The sequence below is a fragment of the Haliotis rufescens genome, unplaced genomic scaffold, assembly GCF_023055435.1.
Source record: "Haliotis rufescens isolate VD_foot unplaced genomic scaffold, xgHalRufe1.0.p SCAF_16, whole genome shotgun sequence".
Classification (NCBI taxonomy): domain Eukaryota; kingdom Metazoa; phylum Mollusca; class Gastropoda; order Lepetellida; family Haliotidae; genus Haliotis; species Haliotis rufescens.
In genome coordinates, this window is record NW_025963846.1 from 17,713,458 (window position 1) to 17,737,295 (window position 23,838).

At 41.0% G+C, this 23,838-nt stretch overlaps 1 protein-coding gene across 1 annotated transcript in view; it reads right to left on the reverse strand.

Annotated features, from left to right (window-relative positions):
- The window catches only part of LOC124121333, a 63,948-nt gene extending 40,681 nt beyond the window's left edge, over positions 1 to 23,267 (reverse strand). The window contains exons 1-8 of the mRNA XM_048396936.1: positions 23,176 to 23,267; positions 15,384 to 15,685; positions 15,105 to 15,159; positions 13,391 to 13,454; positions 10,625 to 10,674; positions 9,591 to 9,724; positions 6,320 to 6,422; positions 282 to 297 (exon numbers count right to left, since the gene is read on the reverse strand). Of these exons, the coding sequence (XP_048252893.1) occupies positions 282 to 297; positions 6,320 to 6,422; positions 9,591 to 9,724; positions 10,625 to 10,674; positions 13,391 to 13,454; positions 15,105 to 15,159; positions 15,384 to 15,655 (694 nt within the window). The 5' untranslated portion in view covers positions 15,656 to 15,685; positions 23,176 to 23,267. The remainder of the gene's footprint in view (positions 1 to 281; positions 298 to 6,319; positions 6,423 to 9,590; positions 9,725 to 10,624; positions 10,675 to 13,390; positions 13,455 to 15,104; positions 15,160 to 15,383; positions 15,686 to 23,175) is intronic.
- Positions 23,268 to 23,838: the final 571 nt, after the last annotated feature.

Below are 23,838 nucleotides of genomic sequence, written 5' to 3' on the forward strand. Positions count from 1 at the left end.
AAAAAAAAATATTATCTGCATTTTAGATACCGCATGTTTATTTCCAGGAAGGGTTTATTTGCTATGTGCCACAGAGAACTTGGAGAAAAAAGTGAGTCTTGCATCTTTTTTGAAACATTGGAAGTAAATATTTCTGTTTGTTTTGAAAAGGTGTGATCTATCCAAATTGACAGAAACCGATTTTATTTTGCTGATCAATCGATTGACTGTTGGAATGACCCAATCATCAATAATGACTTACCACCAACTGTGCACAACCCTTCCCTGTTTGGACAACTTACCTGCATCCTTTTTGTCCTGGAAAAAAGAAGAAGTTTATTTATCAGAAATTTCAGTTTTGATTAAAAACAAAAAGAGTATTCTCTAGATTATATGTCTTCTGAAGCCGCACTCAGGTCCGGCCACATGTCCTGTAAATCACTGAGTCTGGATCAGATTGATGTCATAAACATGATAAAGAAAGATCAATGACTTTCAACACGATCAACACAATCAACCAAGTCACTAAGTCTGACCTTTTGATTCCTCAAGTTGCCTCTCTTACAACCAGCTATTCTAAACAGGTTGTGTTATACATATACTGGATCTATATATGTCTTGTTTTATTCAAATCCTAAACTGATCATAATGATCTTGAAGACTCCATTTAATCCATTACTTGGATTAAATGCACAATTGTAAGCTGCGTTAACATGGTAATTCCACAGTGCTTTTGCGATGACTAGCTTTGCATACTGTGGGGACCTATTCAGCCGCATAATCCCTACGGGCAACAAGCATGGGGTACTGGGGACCTATTCTACCCCATACCCCCAGAGAGACAAGCATGGGGTACTGGGGACCTATTCTACCCCATACCCCCAGAGAGACAAGCATGGGGTACTGGGGACCTATTCTACCCCACAATCCCCAGAGAGACAAGCATGGGGTACTGGGGACCTATTCTACCCCACAATCCCCAGAGAGACAAGCATGGGGTACTGGGGACCTATTCTACCCCACAATCCCCAGAGAGACAATCATGGGGTACTGGGGACCTATTCTACCCCACAATCCCCAGAGAGACAATCATGGGGTACTGGGGACCTATTCTACCCCACAATCCCCAGATAGACAAGCATGGGGTACTGGGGACCTATTCTACCCCACAATCCCCAGAGAGACAAGCATGGGGTACTGGGGACCTATTCTACCCCACAATCCCTAAGCGAGACAAGCATGGGGTACTGGGGACCTATTCTACCCCACAATCCCTTAGCGAGACAAGCATTGGGTACTGGGGACCTATTCTACCCCACAATCCCCAGAGAGACAAGCATGGGGTACTGGGGACCTATTCTACCCCACAATCCCCAGAGAGACAATCATGGGGTACTGGGGACCTATTCTACCCCACAATCCCTTAGCGAGACAAGCATTGGGTATTGGGGACCAATTCTACCCCACAATCCCCAGATAGACAAGCATGGGGTACTGGGGACCTATTCTACCCCACAATCCCCAGAGAGACAATCATGGGGTACTGGGGACCTATTCTACCCCACAATCCCCAGAGAGACAATCATGGGGTACTGGGGACCTATTCTACCCCACAATCCCTTAGCGAGACAGGCATGGGGTACTGGGTACCAATTCTACCCCACAATCCCCAGATAGACAAGCATGGGGTACTGGGGACCTATTCTACCCCACAATCCCCAGAGAGACAATCATGGGGTACTGGGGACCTATTCTACCCCACATAACCCAGGGAGACAAGCATTGAGCACTGGGGACCTATTCTACCCCACAATCCCTTAGCGAGACAAGCATGGGGTACTGGGTACCTATTCTACCCCACAATCCCCAGATAGACAATCATGGGGTACTGGGGACCTATTCTACCCCACAATCCCCAGAGAGACAATCATGGGGTACTGGGGACCTATTCTACCCCACATAACCCAGGGAGACAAGCATTGAGCACTGGGAACCTATACTACCAAAAACCTGCTCCTGGGGACCTAAACTACCAAAAACCTGCTCCTGGGGACCTATACTATAAAAAAATCTGCCCCTGTGAACCTATACTACCAAAGATCTGCCCCTGGGGACCTATACTACAAAAAACCTGCTCCTGGGGACCTATACTATAAAAGATCTGCCCCTAGGGACCTATACTACCAAAGATCTGCTCCTGGGGACCTATACTACCAAAGATCTGCCCCTGGGGACCTATACTACAAAAAACCTGCTCCTGGGGACCTATACTATAAAAGATCTGCCCCTAGGGACCTATACTACCAAAGATCTGCTCCTGGGGACCTATACTACCAAAAACCTGCTCCTGGGGACCTATACTATAAAAAAATCTGCCCCTGGGGACCTATACTATAAAAAAATCTGCCCCTGGGAACCTATACTACCAAAAACCTGCTCCTGGGGACCTATGCTACCAAAAACCTGCTCCTGGGGACCTATACTACCAAATATCTGCTCCTGGGGACCTATACTACAAAAAACCTGCTCCTGGGGACCAATACTATAAAAAATCTGCCCCTAGGGACCTATACTACCAAAGATCTGCTCCTGGGGACCTATACTACCAAAAACCTGCTCCTGGGGACCTATACTATAAAAAAATCTGCCCCTGGGGACCTATACTATAAAAAAATCTGCCCCTGGGAACCTATACTACCAAAAACCTGCTCCTGGGGACCTATGCTACCAAAAACCTGCTCCTGGGGACCTATACTACCAAATATCTGCTCCTGGGGACCTATACTACAAAAAACCTGCTCCTGGGGACCTATACTATAAAAAATCTGCCCCTAGGGACCTATACTACCAAAGATCTGCTCCTGGGGACCTATACTACCAAAAACCTGCTCCTGGGGACCTATACTATAAAAACATCTGCCCCTGGGGACCTATACTACCAAAGATCTGCTCCTGGGGACCTATACTATATCTGCCCCTAGGGACCTATACTACCAAAGATCTGCTCCTGGGGACTAATACTACCAAAAACCTGCTCCTGGGGACCTATACTATAAAAAAATCTGCCCCCGGGGACCTATACTACCAAAGATCTGCTCCTGGGGACCTATACTACCAAAAACCTGCTCCTGTGGACCTAAACTACTAAAAATCTGCCCCTGTGGACCTTTACTACCAAAGATCTGCCCCTGGGGACCTATGCTACCAAAAACCTGCTCCTGGGGACCTATACTACCAAAAACCTGCTCCTGGGGACCTATACTACCCAAGATCTGCTCCTGGGGACCTACACTACCAAAAACCTGCTCCTGGGGACCTATATTACTATACTATAAAAAAATCTGCCCCTGGGGACCTATACTACCAAAAACCTGCTCCTGGGGACCTAAACTACCAAAAATATTCCCCTGTGGACCTATACTACCAAAGATCTGCCCCTGGGGACCTATACTACCAAAAACCTGCTCCTGGGGCCCTTTACTACCAAAAACCTGCTCCTGGGGACCTATACTATAAAAAATCTGCCCCTGGGGACCTATACTACCAAAAACCTGCTCCTGGGGACCTATACTACCAAAGATCTGCTTCTGGGGACCTATACTACAAAAAACCTGCTCCTGGGGACCTATACTACCAAAGATCTGCTCCTGGGGACCTATACTACAAAAAACCTGCTCCTGGGGACCTATACTACCAAAGATCTGCCCCTGGGGACCTATACTACCAAAAACCTGCTCCTGGGGACCTATACTACCAAAGATCTGCCCCTGGGGACCTATACTACCAAAGATCTGCTCCTGGGGACCTACACTACCAAAAACCTGCTCCTGGGGACCTATATTACTATACTATAAAAAAATCTGCCCCTGGGGACCTATACTACCTAAAACCTGCTCCTGGGGACCTATACTACCAAAAACCTGCTCCTGGGGACCTATACTACCAAAGATCTGCTTCTTGGGACCTATACTACAAAAAACCTGCTCCTGGGGACCTATACTACCAAAGATCTGCTCCTGGGGACCTATACTACAAAAAACCTGCTCCTGGGGACCTATACTACCAAAGATCTGCCCCTGGGGACCTATACTACCAAAAACCTGCTCCTGGGGACCTATACTACAAAAAACCTGCTCCTGGGGACCTATACTACCCAAGATCTGCTCCTGGGGACCTAAACTACCAAAAAACCTGCTCCTGGGGACCTATACCATAAAAAACCTGCTCCTGGGGACCTATACTTCAAAAAACCTGCTCCTGGGGACCTATACTATAAAAAATCTGCCCCTAGGGACCTATACTACCAAAAACCTGCTCCTGGGGACCTATACTACCAAAAACCTGCTCCTGGGGACCTATACTACCAAAAACCTGCTCTTGGGGACCTATACTACCAAAAACCTGCTCCTGGGGACCTATATTACTATACTATAAAAAAATCTGCCCCTGGGGACCTATACTACCAAAAACCTGCTCCTGGGGACCTAAACTACCAAAAATCTGCCCCTGTGGACCTATACTACCAAAGATCTGCCCCTGGGGACCTATACTACCAAAAACCTGCTCCTGGGGACCTATACTACCAAAGATCTGCTCCTGGGGACCTATACTACAAAAAACCTGCTCCTGGGGACCTATACTACCAAAGATCTGCCCCTGGGGACCTATACTACCAAAAACCTGCTCCTGGGGACCTATACTACCAAAGATCTGCCCCTGGGGACCTATACTACCAAAGATCTGCTCCTGGGGACCTATACTACCAAAAACCTGCTCCTGGGGACCTATATTACTATACTATAAAAAAATCTGCCCCTGGGGACCTATACTACCTAAAACCTGCTCCTGGGGACCTATACTACCAAAAACCTGCTCCTGGGGACCTATACTACCAAAGATCTGCTTCTTGGGACCTATACTACAAAAAACCTGCTCCTGGGGACCTATACTACCAAAGATCTGCTCCTGGGGACCTATACTACAAAAAACCTGCTCCTGGGGACCTATACTACCAAAGATCTGCCCCTGGGGACCTATACTACCAAAAACCTGCTCCTGGGGACCTATACTACAAAAAACCTGCTCCTGGGGACCTAAACTACCAAAAAACCTGCTCCTGGGGACCTAAACTACCAAAAAACCTGCTCCTGGGGACCTATACCATAAAAAACCTGCTCCTGGGGACCTATACTTCAAAAAACCTGCTCCTGGGGACCTATACTATAAAAAATCTGCCCCTAGGGACCTATACTACCAAAAACCTGCTCCTGGGGACCTATACTACCAAAAACCTGCTCCTGGGGACCTATACTACCAAAAACCTGCTCTTGGGGACCTATACTACCAAAAACCTGCTCCTGGGGACCTATATTACTATACTATAAAAAAATCTGCCCCTGGGGACCTATACTACCAAAAACCTGCTCCTGGGGACCTAAACTACCAAAAATCTGCCCCTGTGGACCTATACTACCAAAGATCTGCCCCTGGGGACCTATACTACCAAAAACCTGCTCCTGGGGACCTATACTACCAAAAACCTGCTCCTGGGGACCTATACTACCAAAGATCTGCTCCTGGGGACCTACACTACCAAAAACCTGCTCCTGGGGACCTATATTACTATACTATAAAAAAATCTGCCCCTGGGGACCTATACTACCAAAAACCTGCTCCTGGGGACCTATACTACCAAAGATCTGCTTCTGGGGACCTATACTACAAAAAACCTGCTCCTGGGGACCTATACTACCAAAGATCTGCTCCTGGGGACCTATACTACAAAAAACCTGCTCCTGGGGACCTATACTACCAAAGATCTGCTCCTGGGGACCTAAACTACCAAAAAACCTGCTCCTGGGGACCTTTACTACAAAAAACCTGCTCCTGGGGACCTAAACTACCAAAAAACCTGCTCCTGGGGACCTAAACTACCAAAAAACCTGCTCCTGGGGACCTATACTATAAAAAATCTGCCCCTAGGGACCTATACTACCAAAAGCCTGCTTCTGAAACAGCACTGTACATGCTGTAACCATTTTCAGTCAAAGTCAAAGTTGTTGCAATGGTAACTTGAAACATGTTGGGGTTTTTTAAAATCCCAAACTATCAAAAGGCTCCAGTTCACCACTAGACATAACTTTCCTAAATTATTCCAAACTATCACAACACATCAGTTCACCACCAGACCTATCTATGTACCAAGTTTGGTGAATAAATATTGTACAGTTTTCAAGATTCAAGAACAACATCTTGCACTGGCGGACAGAAGCATGGACAGTGTCCATTTTAATACCCCTTCAAAACCCATTATGGGGGATAACAAGTTTCTTGACCTCACCGAGACAATAATCTGTTTCTTCATGATGAAGTGTGGACCAGCAGCGAGTGCGGCCTGAGCGTGCTGCCAGCGGATGTACTGTACGATGCCAGAGCCTGTAGAACTGAAATACCAAGTAAGGTGTTTATTACTCACTACTCTTATCACCCTCATCTGGAATGTGGAAAAAAGTTCCACTCTAAAACAGTGTGTGACTTTGTTCCCATGTAGACACTAAAAGCTGATAAAAAAATTTTCCAAATGTCACTATGCCACTGGAAAATATATGTTTGTTTGTTTGTTGTCAATATTCCAGCTATATGACGGCAGTCTTTAAACATGTTAAATAATCAAGTCTGGAAGGGCACAATCCAGTGATTGACATCATGAGCATCGATCCACGCAATTGGGATCGATGACATGCATCAACCAAGTCAGCGAACTTGACCAACTGATCCCGTTAATCACCTCTTAAAGACAAGCCTTTATTGCAAGCATGGGTTGCTGAAGACCTACTCTACCCCGGATCTTCACAACTCTTTAAATTACATATTTATGCATCTTTCCAACCCAACATCTATTCATACAAAACAAAAACAAATAATTAAATAAGTCTAATTTTAATTTAATATTTACTTTAACCACAAACCAAAGGTTTTGAGGAAAAGATATCGTAAACCAAATAATGAAAAGCAGCAGTCATCATCATAATGGAAATGTTAAGTGAAGCCTCCTGCCTCTCATATGGCATGGGTAAGATTGGGTGAAATGCCACATTATACAGTGCACAGCTGACAGTTATTTCCAGCTTAGTTTACAAGACAAGATACACATGGTAATCATAATATCTACATATAAAACAATGCCTAGCAGAAAGGAAAGAGAATACAATTGAAATGGTAAAATGATGATGTCTAGTGACGTTTTATTGCAATTTTCACATAACCATGTTTGCGATCTCCTGTACGGAAACACTGATGTGCGGGGAAAGCCAAGGTTAAACCACAGACAGGCACGGCCTATCTGACAGGTGAATTACTGACAATGATCGGTTATGGAAACACTGAATGATGTGTGGGGAAATCCAAGGTTAAACCACAAACAGGCACGGCCTATCTGACAGGTGAATTACTGACAATGATCGGTTATGGAAACACTGAATGATGTGTGGGGAAATCCAAGGTTAAACCACAAACAGGCACGGCCTATCTGACAGGTAAATTACTGACAATTACTGGTAACGGAAACACTGAATGATGTGTGGGGAAATCCAAGGTTAAACCACAGACAGGCACAGCCTATTTGACAGGTAAATTACTGACAATGATCGGTTATGGAAACACTGACGTGTGGGGAAATCCAAGGTTAAACCACAGACAGGCATGGCCTATTTGACAGGTAAATTACTGACAATGATCGGTTATGGAAACACTGACGTGTGGGGAAATCCAAGGTTAAACCACAGACAGGGATGGCCTATTTGACAGGTGAATTACTGACAATGATTGGTTATGGAAACACTGAATGATGTGTGGGGAAATCCAAGGTTAAACCACAAACAGGCACGGCCTATCTGACAGGTAAATTACTGACAATTACTGGTAACGGAAACACTGAATGATGTGTGGGGAAATCCAAGGTTAAACCACAGACAGGCACAGCCTATTTGACAGGTAAATTACTGACAATGATCGGTATTAGAAACACTGACTTGTGGGGAAATCCAAGGTTAAACCACAGACAGGCATGGCCTATTTGACAGGTAAATTACTGACAATGATCGGTTATGGAAACACTGACGTGTGGGGAAATCCAAGGTTAAACCACAGACAGGGATGGCCTATTTGACAGGTGAATTACTGACAATGATTGGTAACAGAAACACTGACGTGTGGGGAAAGCCATGGTCAAAACCACAGACAGGCAAGGCCTATTTGACAGGTAATTTACTGACAAAGATCGGTTATGGAAACATTGACGTGTGGGGAAATCCAAGGTTAAACCACAGACAGTCATGGCCTATTTGACAGGTGAATTACTGACAATGATCGGTAACAGAAACACTGACGTGTGGGGAAAGCCATGGTCAAAACCACAGACAGGCAAGGCCTATTTGACAGGTAATTTACTGACAAAGATCGGTTATGGAAACATTGACGTGTGGGGAAATCCAAGGTTAAACCTCAGACAGTCATGGCCTATTTGACAGGTAATTTACTGACAAAGATCGGTTATGGAAACATTGACGTGTGGGGAAATCCAAGGTTAAACCACAAACAGGCACGGCCTATCTGACAGGTAAATTACTGACAATTACTGGTAACGGAAACACTGAATGATGTGTGGGGAAATCCAAGGTTAAACCACAGACAGTCAATGGCCTATTTGACAGGTGAATTACTGACAATGATCGGTTATGGAAACACTGATGTGTGGGGAAATCCAAGGTTAAGCCACAGACAGGCATGGCCTATTTGACAGGTGAATTACTGACAATGATCGGTTATGGAAACACTGACGTGTGGGGAAAGCCATGGTCAAAACCACAGACAGGCAAGGCCTATTTGACAGGTAATTTACTGACAAAGATCGGTTATGGAAACATTGACGTGTGGGGAAATCCAAGGTTAAACTACAGACAGTCATGGCCTATTTGACAGGTGAATTACTGACAATGATCGGTTATGGAAACACTGATGTGTGGGGAAAGCCAAGGTTAAACTACAGACAGTCATGGGTATGGCTTGCTGCAACCATGGATGTCAATTGGAGTAAATCTGTGATTTCATAAGAATGTGTGCGAAATAACTGCTTGCCTGCTGAACGACAGCAAGCAAGTTTTTGGTCAGGCTAAAGATTCTAAAGTGTCCCCATCACGACTGGCTACAGAAATTGTCGCGGTGATCTTATTTATGCACAACTCTTAGTTTATCGAAATAAGAAACAGGTTCTGTGGAACAGTACAACCATCAAAACTGAAAAATAAAATAAATTACCATAACTTTTTGAGGTAGTGAGGTTTGCAAGATCAAAGTTACCCCCCTTTGTAATACTTGTCTCATGATTGCAATTTGGGTTTACTTTATTGATAACTATGTAGAATCAAATTTCTGTAAAAATGAGGTAATGCTTTTTTAAGGTAGTGTAATTTGAAAATGGCGACTAACTTTTAAGGTTAGCTTGCCCACCTGGCCAGCAATATTATTTCACACACTTAAAGCAGATTTTCTCATACTGAATACAGATTTCAGTGTGACCTTTCATGCAAGGCCTGGTCAGAAGTTGTACTCACTTTCCATCCTCGCCAATAAATACATGGAACTTCATCATGTCTCCCCATTTGATGAAGTACTTGAACAGATCAGACGTTGTTGTTGTCAGAAGGAGGTCAAACACATAGAGCGTTCTGGCACTGTTCTCATCCACCTACAGCAAATGAATGGATTGATTGATGGATGGATGGAAGGGTGAATGAATGAATGAATGAATGAAATGAATGAATGGAAGGATGGATGGATGGATGGATGGATGGGTGGGTGGCTATATGTATGGAAGGATGAATGAATGGATGGATGGATGGATGGATGGATGGGTGGATGGATGGATGGATGGATGGATGGATGAATGGAAGGATGGATGGATGGGTGGCTATATGCATGGAAGGATGAATGAATGAATGAATGAATGAATGGGTGGATGAATGGAAGGATTGGTGGATGGATGGATGGGTGGGTGGGTGGATGGATGGATGAATGAATGGAAGGATGGATGGATGGATGGATGGGTGGGTGGCTATATGTATGGAAGGATGGATGGATGGAAGGATGGATGGATGGATTGATTGGTGGATGGATGGATGTTTGGATGAAAGAAAGGAATGAAAAGATCTAATCTGCTACAACAGATTGAAATGACATTTAATATTGTCAATGATGTTTGTTTCACCAATATCTAAATAACTCAGTATCGAATAACATCACCACATATTAACACATTAAAGTCATAGTCAGATCTCTATAAGCATCCCTTTATAATGGGGGCTTATTTCCTCAAGGCTGTATAATTAAATTTTCCTTGTGTTCACTGAAATTCCTGCATTCTGATTAGCTGAATTGGTCACGTGTTATTGCATTCATTTCCCAATGTTATCAATTTGTGATGTCATGAACAATGGATGACAGCATATCGATTATGAAGCACTGTGATGTCATATGGCTTTAACTAACCAATCAGCATTGAGAATCGCCAAAAAGCACATGTGCAAATATCCAAAAGTTATTACGCCCGGTCAGTTACCCTTATGGGTAATATTTCTTTTAATCTTACCTTTGAATTACCCTCAGAAGGTAGGTGATGACCCTCAGATGGCAGGTCTCCTGGAACACAGACAAATGAATATCGATTACAAACCATATTTCTTGTGACTATTTACTCACATTCTTATCATGCTTATCATACACATTGGATATTGATTGTTTACTCTGTGTTTTCATCCAGAGTTATTAGGACCTGCTGGGCCTCAAGTCTTCAGCAAATGTCAAAAAAACATTTCCAAAATGAGTGAGTGAGTGAGTGAGTTGGGTTTAACGCCGCTTTTAACATTATTCCAGTTATATCACGGCGTGTCAGCTTAATGTGGGAGGAAAGCCCGAAGTGATGCAGGTCTCAGACATTTACCACTTCGGTGAAACCCACAAGCACGGGTATGGTGCTGACAAACCTAGAAACATAATTGGGGCGAACTGGGATTCAAACCCACAATCATAGGTTTCTGGCGTGCCCAAGGGACGCAACTCTGCACAGCGAATTGCGGCGCCTTAGACGACTGGGCCACCCGTGCCCCCTCCAGAATGAGTGAGTGACCAATATAGCGAAAGAGGTTATTCACATAACTGCATTGAATGCCATGATAAATTTGAAACAAAACAACAATTTTTCCCTAATTTGGCAACTGAGGGTATTTTATTTGGAATCCTAGACAATCCATGATTCAACATACAGTACTAACAAGAAGATAAAGAACACCTTTCATATTATTCTTTAACTTCTTTCAAGTCGTCTATTTTCACTCATTTGGTCCAGTCTGTTAAAATGCTGTTTGAGATGACTTCTAATTCGCATGTTCACTTGCTGTCTCAAGTGTGTCACATGTCAATAGAAGATTACATCATACATGTCTACAATACCATGATAGCGAGATGGAGCACCTTTGGGAGCAGTAGAGCAGTGTTCCCGTTTACCGGTAATTACCAGTTTTTTACCGGTTAAACTAGGCTTGGACCTGTAGTCATGTGACTGCCAGTCCCTGTGGACCGGCAAATAAAGTACCTTATAAATCTTTGTTCATGTTGTTGTTGAACAAAACATTGGTGACATTCATATAAGTACATTTTTCGAACAAAGTCAGCTTGTCTGTTACCATCAAGGTTTACCCTTGTCTATTTCTAGGTTAAATAGCCAGTTGTAGCGACTTAAAAAGTAGTAGTTATTAAGAAAAATAAAGAAAAAATTGTGACTGAAGTCTGTGTGAATGACATATAGATCTAACTAAGTTACTTCAGAGATGACAGGGGCGGTCGGGTAGCCTAGTGGTTAAAGCGTTCGCTCGTCACGCCGAAGACCCGGGTTCGATTCCCGACATGGGTACAATGTGTGAAGCCCATTTCTGGTGTCCCCCGCCGTGATATTGCTGGAATATTGCTAAAAGCGGCGTAAAACCATACTCAGTCAGTCAGTCAGTCAGTCAGAGATGACATCTTTGCAGGAACATTTTTAGAGTTGCCAGTCCACAAGGACTGGCAGTTTCCAAAGCCAGCGGGAACACTGGTAGAGTTCATGTATACGTGATGACTACATTCAGTCAGAGTTCATGTATACGTGACGACTACATTCAGTCAGAGTTCATGTATACGTGATGACTACATTCAGTCAGAGTTCATGTATACGTGACGACTACATTCAGTCAGAGTTCATGTATACGTGATGACTACATTCAGTCAGAGTTCATGTATACGTGATGACTACATTCAGTCAGAGTTCATGTATACGTGACGACTACATTCAGTCAGAGTTCATGTATACGTGATGACTACATTCAGTCAGAGTTCATGTATACGTGATGACTACATTCAGTCAGAGTTCATGTATACGTGATGACTACATTCAGTCAGAGTTCATGTATACGTGATGACTACATTCAGTCAGAGTTCATGTATACGTGATGACTACATTCAGTCAGAGTTCATGTATACGTGATGACTACATTCAGTCAGAGTTCATGTATACGTGATGACTACATTCAGTCAGAGTTCATGTATACGTGACGACTACATTCAGTCAGAGTTCATGTATACGTGACGACTACATTCAGTCAGAGTTCATGTATACGTGATGACTACATTCAGTCAGAGTTCATGTATACGTGATGACTACATTCAGTCAGAGTTCATGTATACGTGATGACTACATTCAGTCAGAGTTCATGTATACGTGATGACTACATTCAGTCAGAGTTCATGTATACGTGACGACTACATTCAGTCAGAGTTCATGTATACGTGATGACTACATTCAGTCAGAGTTCATGTATACGTGATGACTACATTCAGTCAGAGTTCATGTATACGTGATGACTACATTCAGTCAGAGTTCATGTATACGTGACGACTACATTCAGTCAGAGTTCATGTATACGTGACGACTACATTCAGTCAGAGTTCATGTATACGTGACGACTACATTCAGTCAGAGTTCATGTATACGTGACGACTACATTCAGTCAGAGTTCATGTATACGTGACGACTACATTCAGTCAGAGTTCATGTATACGTGACGACTACATTCAGTCAGAGTTCATGTATACGTGACGACTACATTCAGTCAGAGTTCATGTATACGTGACGACTACATTCAGTCAGAGTTCATGTATACGTGATGACTACATTCAGTCAGAGTTCATGTATACGTGATGACTACATTCAGTCAGCGCAAAAAGGTCTGTACAGACATTAAAGTAGGCAAACTGAAAAGTCTCCATTGGGTGATTACGCACTGTTGTTATACTATTGGGCTTTTGAATGTTTTCTACTCACCAACATCCCGAGATGAGTAGCAATGGATGCAATAGTTACTTCTTTCACTGTTCTTACTGTTACACTGAAACAAAGAAACAGAGACAAATACTCCTAGGGAGCTGTTATAAACTAATAGAAGATGAAATTACATGAATTTGGATATTCATAATAATAATATACTTATTCTGATGTAAAACATTGCAATTTATAAGCAATAACAGAACCGAAAATGTGCTTCTTCCTGCAACGGGGCACCTGTGCCCTCGGTTACAAATCAGGAGTTATTTGCGCCTGACCCTGTCTCAGCAGCGACTAAATGTAGTTGTCAGAAAGAAATTCAGCATCACCATTAGCCTAAAAAAAAAATTCCCGTGAGGTCACGTGATAACCCAATATGGGATAATAGTCTCGATCCAAATGTTACAACGCGTACACTTGAGCAGACTCATGTACATTAATTAGACCGTTCACAACGTTAACAGATCGTTATTATAACAGAAACAAACGTATGTTTTCCATATATATCTAAAATGATTTTATTTGTTATTAATTGTCCGGTGAATTAAACAATTTAAATTGAAACAATTCATAATTCATCATATTATGAATACGTAACAACTTGTAATTTGTGTGTAAAAAGTCGTACTAAAATACGCTGTTTGAAGGGGGCGTGGCAAAAATGTAAATGTCCGATTGGGATTTTAAATTTTCCGGACCCCTGCCATTAGCATGATTAGGGCTGGTCGGTGAACAAATAAATAACATTTGAGCAGATGTCAATACCTGGATAAGTGTGGTATAATATATAAATGTATATTACAAAAAAAAACAGTGTTATCACTATCCCCCGCCATGGGGCACAATTTTGTTTGTTCATAAAGTAGTGAATATAAAATATTAAAACAGAGTTCAATAAAGTCTTAAGAAGAGATAGGCACTTGGGCCGCTTTTTGTCATCAGAAAATATGATTAAATGTGAAATTAATACACACAAAGGGCCCTTCTCTTAAACAAGAAATCAGTATTGATAAGTATCTCCTAGATAAGCTAACTTCAGTACTTTCTGAGAAAACTTGTCCCCATTGGAAACACTGCACCAAGTAAAGTAACATGGTTCAAGGGCCGTAACTCCATAATTTATGGGACCATATTTCGAACTCAGTTTTGACAAGTATCTCTAAGATAAGCATGCAAACTTTCATTCATGCAACTTCAGTAGTTTCTGAGAAAACTTGTCCCCATTGCACACACTATGCACCAAGTTAAATAACGTGGATCAAGGGTCGTAACTCTGTAAACAAATAATTTATGGGATCATATTTCGAACTCAGTCTTGACAAGTATCTTTTAGATACGCATGCAAGCTTTCATTCACGCAACTTAAACAGTTTCTGAGAAAACTTGTCCCTATTTCATGCAGTATGCACTAAGATGAAAAGCACAGAGACAGGGCCATAACTCTGTAAAAAATGAATTTACAACACCAATTTTTGAACTCATTTGAGATCATGACGAGTAACATCTGTGTGTAAACTTTCATTTCTCTGACTTGTAATGGTTTGTTTAAAACATTTGTCTCCTTCGTGGAGGGGGATAATAGATAATTATATTGACTTGCCATCGAGTAGCTCAGAATCTCCATAGTAACAGTATTACATAAAAACAGGTTCACATCAAGGTCAGGCCTTAACCACTAGACCACCCCACAATAACCCGAATGTGAAGAACTCACCTTGGCACAACTCCAGCCATCATTCTGACCTTGACCCATGGCATCTGGTGGACCTCTGTAACAAACATAAAGGTTGAAGGATATAATTCCTTTAAAACCAGGCAGTATGTTTTGTTAGCGCTTGACGATACAGTGAGAGAGCATTAAAACTCTATTAGAAAACCAGAAGGTCCAAGTATTTATCATAACAGAATGGAAACATAATACACTGGATAAGGGAGGATGAAGTATTTAACCATCAGATATCTCATACAAAATACACTGACTGACAACACCTACCCTGACTCATAACGTGAAGTCTTGGCATCAGGAAATCCACTAAAATCTCCCCTCAAACCCTGTGCCGGCCGTTTGCCCCTCCCACCACCACGCTTGTCTCGCAGGGACTTCAAGGCATGGGTTATTATGCTCATCCTGGGGGAATCAGTTTCCATCTCGCTGTACCGTCCATCAGGGGGGTTCTCATCTGCCCTTCCCCTTTGTTTGATCACAGACATTCGTTCGTCAAAACCTCCTGGCCACTGACCTTGACCTTGCTGGTAGCCTTGCATGGTGGTGTGGGCTCATATATCCTTAGATATCTGAAATGGTGAGATTATTTAACACTTAAATCTTTGAGAAATGGGATGTCGACTGAGTATCAGTCGTACTGATTGTAGCAAATTTTGTTTTACATAACAGTAGTCACTAAAAATGTTAATGTTTCTTGGGGGTTTTTTTTGTTTAACGCCGCACTCAGCAATATTTTAGCTACATGACAGCGGTCTGTAAATAATCAAGCCTAGACCAGACAATCCAGTGATTGATATCATGAGCATCAATCTACACAATTGGGATATGATGACATGCGTCAACCATGTCTGCGAACCTGACCATCTGATCCCAATAGTCGCCTCTTACGACAAGCATAGTGGCCTTTTATGACAAGCATGGGTTGCTGAAGACTTATTCTCACCCAGGTCTTCAGGGGTCATAAAATGATAATAACAAAACTACTGATGCAGTATTGAAGACGTGAAAACGTTTATTGGGCAACAACTTCTTCCAAGTTTCACGTCTTCACATTCAACCAACTATTAAATGGCAATCAAAGACATGTTACAATTTTGTACAATAAGTAGCATACTTCTATCACATGAGTTGATAATTGTACACCCCAATACTGCCAGGTCTATTCAAAGCTACAGTACTGGAAAACAGGTTTGTAGAAATGTTGTTCAACATCACCTTCAAAATTATTTTACTCATGGCGATGTGTATACAAGTGTCTGTGGCTGCTTGTACTCGTCCGAACTAATGGCTTATAGTGCCAGATGACTGAGATACCATGCCACAGTTCAATATGACTGAGTCAACCATCTTGTTAATGTCGAGTGCAAGGCAAGGTAACAACAATGCCACCTTTTAACTGTCTTTGGTATGACATTGGGTATCAAACCACCAACCTTCCACTCTCAGACACATGACCCACAACAGAGGACAATAGAACTAGAACCCCCTTAGGCTACAAGGAGGTATTACATTTTCATCCAATTGTTAAAAATGTGAGGTGGGAGGTTCTTGTTTAAACATCTCTCTATGCATTTACTCTCAATGGATGTGTTTCACTTGAAGCAGGACTGTGTGTATCATGTATTGGGTGTTTTTCATCAAGTAAAAGGGAATTCATACAGTGATTTTTTGGGACCACACAATTACGTGAGATGGGGATGTTTATTAACTTAATAATTTATTTCTTATAGCCTTATTTCTTATTCATGGTCAAGACACAAGTTATACTTTGCGGTGTGGAATCACTACATAAATATATCGATGCTGAGGATTCCAGGTGTGTTCTAGGAACGTTATTCAGGTCAGTCTTTTCACACAAATGTCATCCCACACATAGAAAGCATTCACTACATAACCAACCACCAATCACAGATCAAACAAGCCATATGTCACCCACAGCTGACTTGCCATAGCCATCTGCAATCCTGACAGTGTCGGCAAAGAAATCCAGCACCTTAAACACACCTTCAATGGCAATCCCAAACATCTTGTACAGAAATACATTCTGAAGACCCAGGAAACCCAGCAGAAAGTCCCAAGTCCAAGCCCTACCCACATGAGCATTCATCCCCAGGTCCTGCTCCTCACGATAAAAAGCTGTCATCATGGACGTAGATGTGACCTTCACCTCTGACAACACACTTAAGAACATCCTGAATGCCAAAGTCAAAGATCCCACCCTGTTCCCCCCAAACCCTAGGGGATGTGTGTATGAGATCACAAGCAACCGTGGAGACTAGGTCTGTTAAGATTCACTCACGTATTTGGTGAATCGAACCGTAACCATTCATGAATTGAATTCGTGATTCATGGCCACTAGAATCGAATATTTATGAATATGCTATCATGTATATTTACATACCCTGTACCTAAAAATATCCATAACAACATATTATATGCATAGATTTCTTTCAATGACAACACTCTTATAATATTTAATTTGACAGTATTGTGATCAGTGGTCATTGTCGCCTCTAAGAAAATACTAGTACTAAGTGCAGTATCTAAATGTATAATATATTTATAATTAACAAACCATGTCAAATAATTTATGTTGTCAATGTTTCACTGAATATAACAAAAAATACTTCAGCTGCTGACTTGTTTTTGTATTCGTGAATTAATATTCGTATTCGTTACCCTGTATTCGTGATACGAATCGTATTTGCCTCATAGTGTATTCGTTGCAGCCCTACTTAGCACTGCCTGATAAATCCTTGGTGGTTATGGACAATGCTCCCTATCACAGTTGTCGAGATCCTATTAACCTTTGTACAACCTCAAATTCCACTAAAGGTGAGATATGTCAGTGGTTGGACAACAACCACATTGCTCGGCCCACGAAAGCCAAAATAAACTGACTACTACCAACTGGTTCTTCAAAACAAACCCCCGCCCTCTTATTTGATTGACAACATGTTGAGAGAACACGGTCACGAAGTGCTTAAACTTCCTCCTTACCATTGTGACTTGAATCCCATCAAACTAATCTGGGGTGATTTGAAAAATATGGTCGCACGGCAAAATAAGACCTTCAATCTTGCCGACGTCAAGCAGATTGTCTTGAAAGGGATGGGAGAAATTACAGATGTACGTTAGGCAAACTGTGTCCAACATGTTATCAAAGTTGAGGAAGAGAATTGGAAACAAGACTGTATCCAACCAGATACTGTCCAGCCTGTTGTTGTTCACTTAGGTGACAGCACAGACTCCGAATCTGACGACGAGGGCATTTTGTGGGACCAAGAATAATGCAATACACATATACCCCTGTTTCACTACGACATGTAATAACCCGAATTACCACGGATATGAATTCTTACATATTCGTACATATTCTTAATCATTTCTTAAGAATCTTAAATATATCTTATTTGATTCCCAAACATTCTTGTAGTTCGTGGGATTCGTGAGAAAAGATTCATGTTTATCAAAGAATTTCTAGGAATCGTCTACGAATTTCAGGTTCGTGCTTTGTAGTACATGTCGTAATCGGATCTTGTCCACTTTGTGCAATTCTTGGCTCAGAATTTGATTCTCTTTCACCAGAAACAGCCCCGAAAGTCTCGAATCATCAACGAAAATATAAAAATATTTTCTTCGAAACCATAAAGCAATGATTTGTCTAAATTAATAATTAAGTATGATATATTACACCTAATAATATGATGAATGAAATATAATAATGTGGCAAGGAATGATACATTCAAGTCAATAACACTGACCTGAAAAAGAATGCAAAAATAATTGGATAAATATTATTAAATAACTGCTTCAGACGCCCAACGCTAACACTGTATTCGCGTGATTCCCGTGCAACCTTTCGAGTTGAGTTGATTGGTTCAACTGTGTCATATGGCCCTGTGACGCAGGGGTAGCATTATGCAGATGGCTGTTACAATGAATGCTCGTTCCACCCGTGATGAACAGGTCTGGTTGTTGATGAAATATAGTGATAGCTAAATACACAGATTTTTTATTCATGCACCAGTTGTCTTTAAATGTAATAAACAGTTATGTATGACTGTTTAATAATCTCATACCAACTTTGACTGGAGTAGGTCCAATAGTTTTTTAGATATTGTAGTAAACGTCGGTACCTTAAATTAACTTCCAGACTATAGTCATAGATAATAAATCAAGACCATGGCACAGGCCTAAATGTACCTTTGATCCAGCTGTGCTAATTCCAAAATAATGCTGATAAGATTATTTTAGTTCACTTTGCAGTGTAGATGACAATACATTGACCATAAGAACAATCATAATTATTTTAGCAGGCTCAACTCCCTTATGTGACCAAGCCAACTGATTCTCATTATCTGAGGAGGATATTCTTGGCCAGCTGTTACAATAACCCTTCATCCATTCATTTAACAACATCATAGTGTTTTCGTGGGGTCTGCCATCTTATTTTCCAAAACCCATAATGGGTGTTGTTTTTCGATGTGAAATACTTATTCAAAGTTCACTTTGGCCATGTTGGCTGAATAAAACTATGCAACACGTTTATGGGATCAAACCATAAAAACATTTTATGACTTGTAGCCATTTGATGGTACACTACCCCCAATAGTGACATTTGGAAAATCAGATATTAAACGATGAACAGATGGGGAGGAATTCAGTAACTGCAGCTACCTTCGAATCATGCTGATTTCAACTAAAGTGAATTCTCACTAAGTAGAAACCTTTGGAGTGGAGTGAGTGAGTTGGGTTTAACGCCGCTTTTAACAGTATTCCAGTTATATCGCGGCGTGTCAGCTTAATGTGGGAGGAAAGCCCGAAATGTTGCAGGTCTCAGACGTTTACCAGTTCGGTGAAACCCACGAGCTCGGGTATGGTGCTGACAAACCTAGAAACATAATTGGGGCAAACGGGGATTCGAACCCACAATCTTCGGTTTCTGACGTGCCCAAGGGACTCAACTCTGCACAGCGAATCGCGGCCCCTTAGACGACTGGGCCACCCTTTTGATATGGAAAAACCTCTTATGTAGATATTTTCCTTTGGTCCCGGCACGCTCACTGTATGATTATGATATGTAATATCTAATAAGTAGAGCCCTTTCTGTCATAAATACTAGATAGATTTCCTTGATCCCAAGAGACATGTTACATAGAAAATTTGGCCTACCTTTAGCATGTTTAGAATACAGTACCACAAAGTCAAAATACTCACTGATGTCCTTTGTAATATTTATTGCTAGAAACACTAACGAAACAATGCCATATGACATCAGAGGTCACCGCTTGTGCATAAGCTCCTCTCAGTGACTTATCATCTCTACAAGCAATGTCACTGAATAAGCCAGAGATGTTGAGAGTTTTCATATTGGTTTACTAAATATAGCCTGTGGCAGCATATTTAATAGCTAGGGACAGTTTAATGAAAGCATTTTTATTTTCAATATATTTTTTTTCGGCTTCAAACATAATTCATGTGGATAAATGGATTGTAAATGGGAACTAATATGTATATTTTATTTTGTCACTTCAGCAGTTATCATTATTATGCACACGAATGCAGTTTATTAGGTATTAATTTATTCACGTTGCACACATCTAATTTCTAAATGTTGCCACTCTGAACACTATCTATCTACTAACATGGCACTTCTTTTACAATAAATCCATTAGATTTGTATTGACAAGGATGGATACAAAGCTTTATGTGTTGTAAAGAGGGAGGTTTTACCCACTTCTAATGCATTTTCTTACATTGGAGCCAAAGCCATGAAGCTTGCACATAAATGCACTCAGGGTGTTCTGGTTTATTTGATTATTTTCACATTTTCAGTTGAATTTATTCTTCTCACATTTTCAGTTGTATTTATTCTTCTCACATTTTCAGTTGTATTTATTCTTCTCACATTTTCAGTTGCATTTATTCTTCTCACATTTTCAGTTGTATTTATTCTTCTCACATTTTCAGTTGTATTTATTCTTCTCACATTTTCAGTTGTATTTATTCTTCTCACATTTTCAGCTGCATTTATTCTTCTCACATTTTAAGTTGCATTTATTCTTCTCACATTTTCAGTTGAATTTATTCTTCTCACATTTTCAGTTGCATTTATTCTTCTCACATTTTCAGTTGTATTTATTCTTCTCACATTTTCAGTTGTATTTATTCTTCTCACATTTTCAGTTGTATTTATTCTTCTCACATTTTCAGTTGCATTTATTCTTCTCACATTTTCAGTTGCATTTATTCTTCTCACATTTTCAGTTGAATTTATTCTTCTCACATTTTCAGTTGTATTTATTCTTCTCACATTTTCAGTTGTATTTATTCTTCTCACATTTTCAGTTGCATTTATTCTTCTCACATTTTCAGTTGTATTTATTCTTCTCACATTTTCAGTTGCATTTATTCTTCTCCCAAAAACATTGAGTTAGCAGAATGAAGTAGTTTCATGTCAAATGTTTTGATTGCAGGAAACTGTCCTGAAATTACCACCCAAGCCACTTTCATTCACCATGTTCACTCGGCCTACACTTCGTTAGAAATGATTCAAAATGGCCCCAGGATCACCCGTAAGTGTCCCTGGACTTAAGTCACGAGACACCATGCCAATCCGTAACCTTTTAAGTCTTCTTCACCCATTCGACCCTTCCTTTCAGTTCCATAACGTCTCAGACACGACTAGGTTTATAGTTCGCTGTTTTAACGTTGTTCTCTGCAATATTCCAGCTGTATAACAGCGGTCTGTAAGTAATCTCTGTAAGCAAGACCTATTCTCTACCCGGATCTTCGTTGGTCTCATTACTAAGTAAATTTGCACTTAAAGCAACAGTGTGGGTGTAGCGCATCCAGTTAGCTTCACAGCACTGGTTGCGTGTCTTTGAGACGCGTGACTTTCAGTAGAGACCGTACTCACGAGAAGATGTACTGTATTCTAAAGATGCTCTGAAAAATTCACTTGATAAATAGAATAGTATTCATGGTAGTTATGCACTAATCACCAAGTTGTTACTGCTCAGTTGAGTAATTTACAGACAATTCAAAGTGCTAAACCCCATCCGACACGAATTGCCCTAAAATCCAAAATGAGTTGGCATTGAGTTGAACTCGCTTATCAGCTGAACAACAAAGGTGTGTTCTGGGAAGGAGATGATAAAAGTTATTTCATGTTTATTTTAGGATTAGCTATGAATTGTGTATCATTAAATTTAAACATGACTAAAGATTGTAAACTTCATTACTATTATTTTAGTTATTTTTTTGTGTCTTATGTCAATGTATCGCCACATAATGATTTTAGAGCCTCACCTCTTATATTGTGCATCTATTTTTAACTTAAAAATTTACTGTCATGGAGGTGCTAGAAATCAAGTTACAGAAACAAGATGGTGCCTGATTGACTCGTCTCACTTGGCAAAGCACTATCACGATTACATTGACAAGATGTGGTCATTTGACTGTCCAGTTGTAAACAGAAATAATTGTTCTCAAAGGTAAGACTTAATTTTAGTGTATTAATTTTGTTTTTAGACACATAATGAGAAATTCTTTTCAGGGGCTCGAAAACACAGTACGCAAGGATACATGTGTGGGACAATGAATAAAGAATGTAGATGATTAACATGATTAACAAATACAACACAAGTCGTAGTTGGTAAACTAGAAAACCTGTCATTTACTATTATTCAGGATTTCACTGTTCAAAAAGTAAATATATCATCAGTGTATGACATACCTGTACTAACCAACTTAACAAGATCATTCAACTGGTTCAGAGAATTATTTTGACATTGACCTTGCAATATTGTCAGTCTTCAATTTAGCAATAGCTTGTACCTCTACACCTATTGACAACACTGCACTGGCAGAGGACTAGAGCGCTTTCAACATTGTTATCTTTGGCCTTGCTTGGCCCTCTTTCACCACGAGCGCAAACAACACTGATTTTTTACTAGTTTTCCTGAACAAACAGTTTGTACAACAAAACAAAGGTTACGCATGAGGCCCCGCATGAGTAGTATGTAATCTATACACAATAACCCATATCATTTACCATAACAGGATTAAAATTCTGGATGAAATCCGTGGATCCATTCAACACATGTCGTTTACATTCGTGTTGTTGACCGGAAGTATTCGGTGCCTCAGCAAGCTCCTCACAGGGAAGGTGTCACGCGCTGGGAAGGAGCTTGTGTGCACACGACCACACATCGAAGCTCCTTGCACAGAAAGATAAAGAGCAGAAGACGAAGGTGCAATTTGTGTTTCTCTCTGAAAGTGTACGCTCACAAATAAGTCTAATTTGTGGTTGTTTGTTGAGTTCATTTAATTTAAGACCATTAACATTTATTTAATGAGTGAAGATGTTGATCATTCTGGGTAATATGTTATTGGTATGCATTTGACAGGCATGACCTACTATTTGTTATGGTGTCTTCAGTTGTTGTATACGGTGTCATAGCCGAACCCAATATTTTTTTTCTGCTAACCTAATATGACACCGTATGCGGCAACTAAAGACATCATAACGAATTTATTATGCCGAAAAGTTTACACTATCTGGTGTCCATATCGCACATGTCGTACGAAAACACGGGCAAGGGTCAGGAGGTAAGATGAAATGGCGTTTAACGTCGCGTCCAAGATTACTGCACTTGTGTGCATGCACGTGGGTGTTTGGCTGTTTGTACTAGTCCGGACTAATGCCTATTTATAG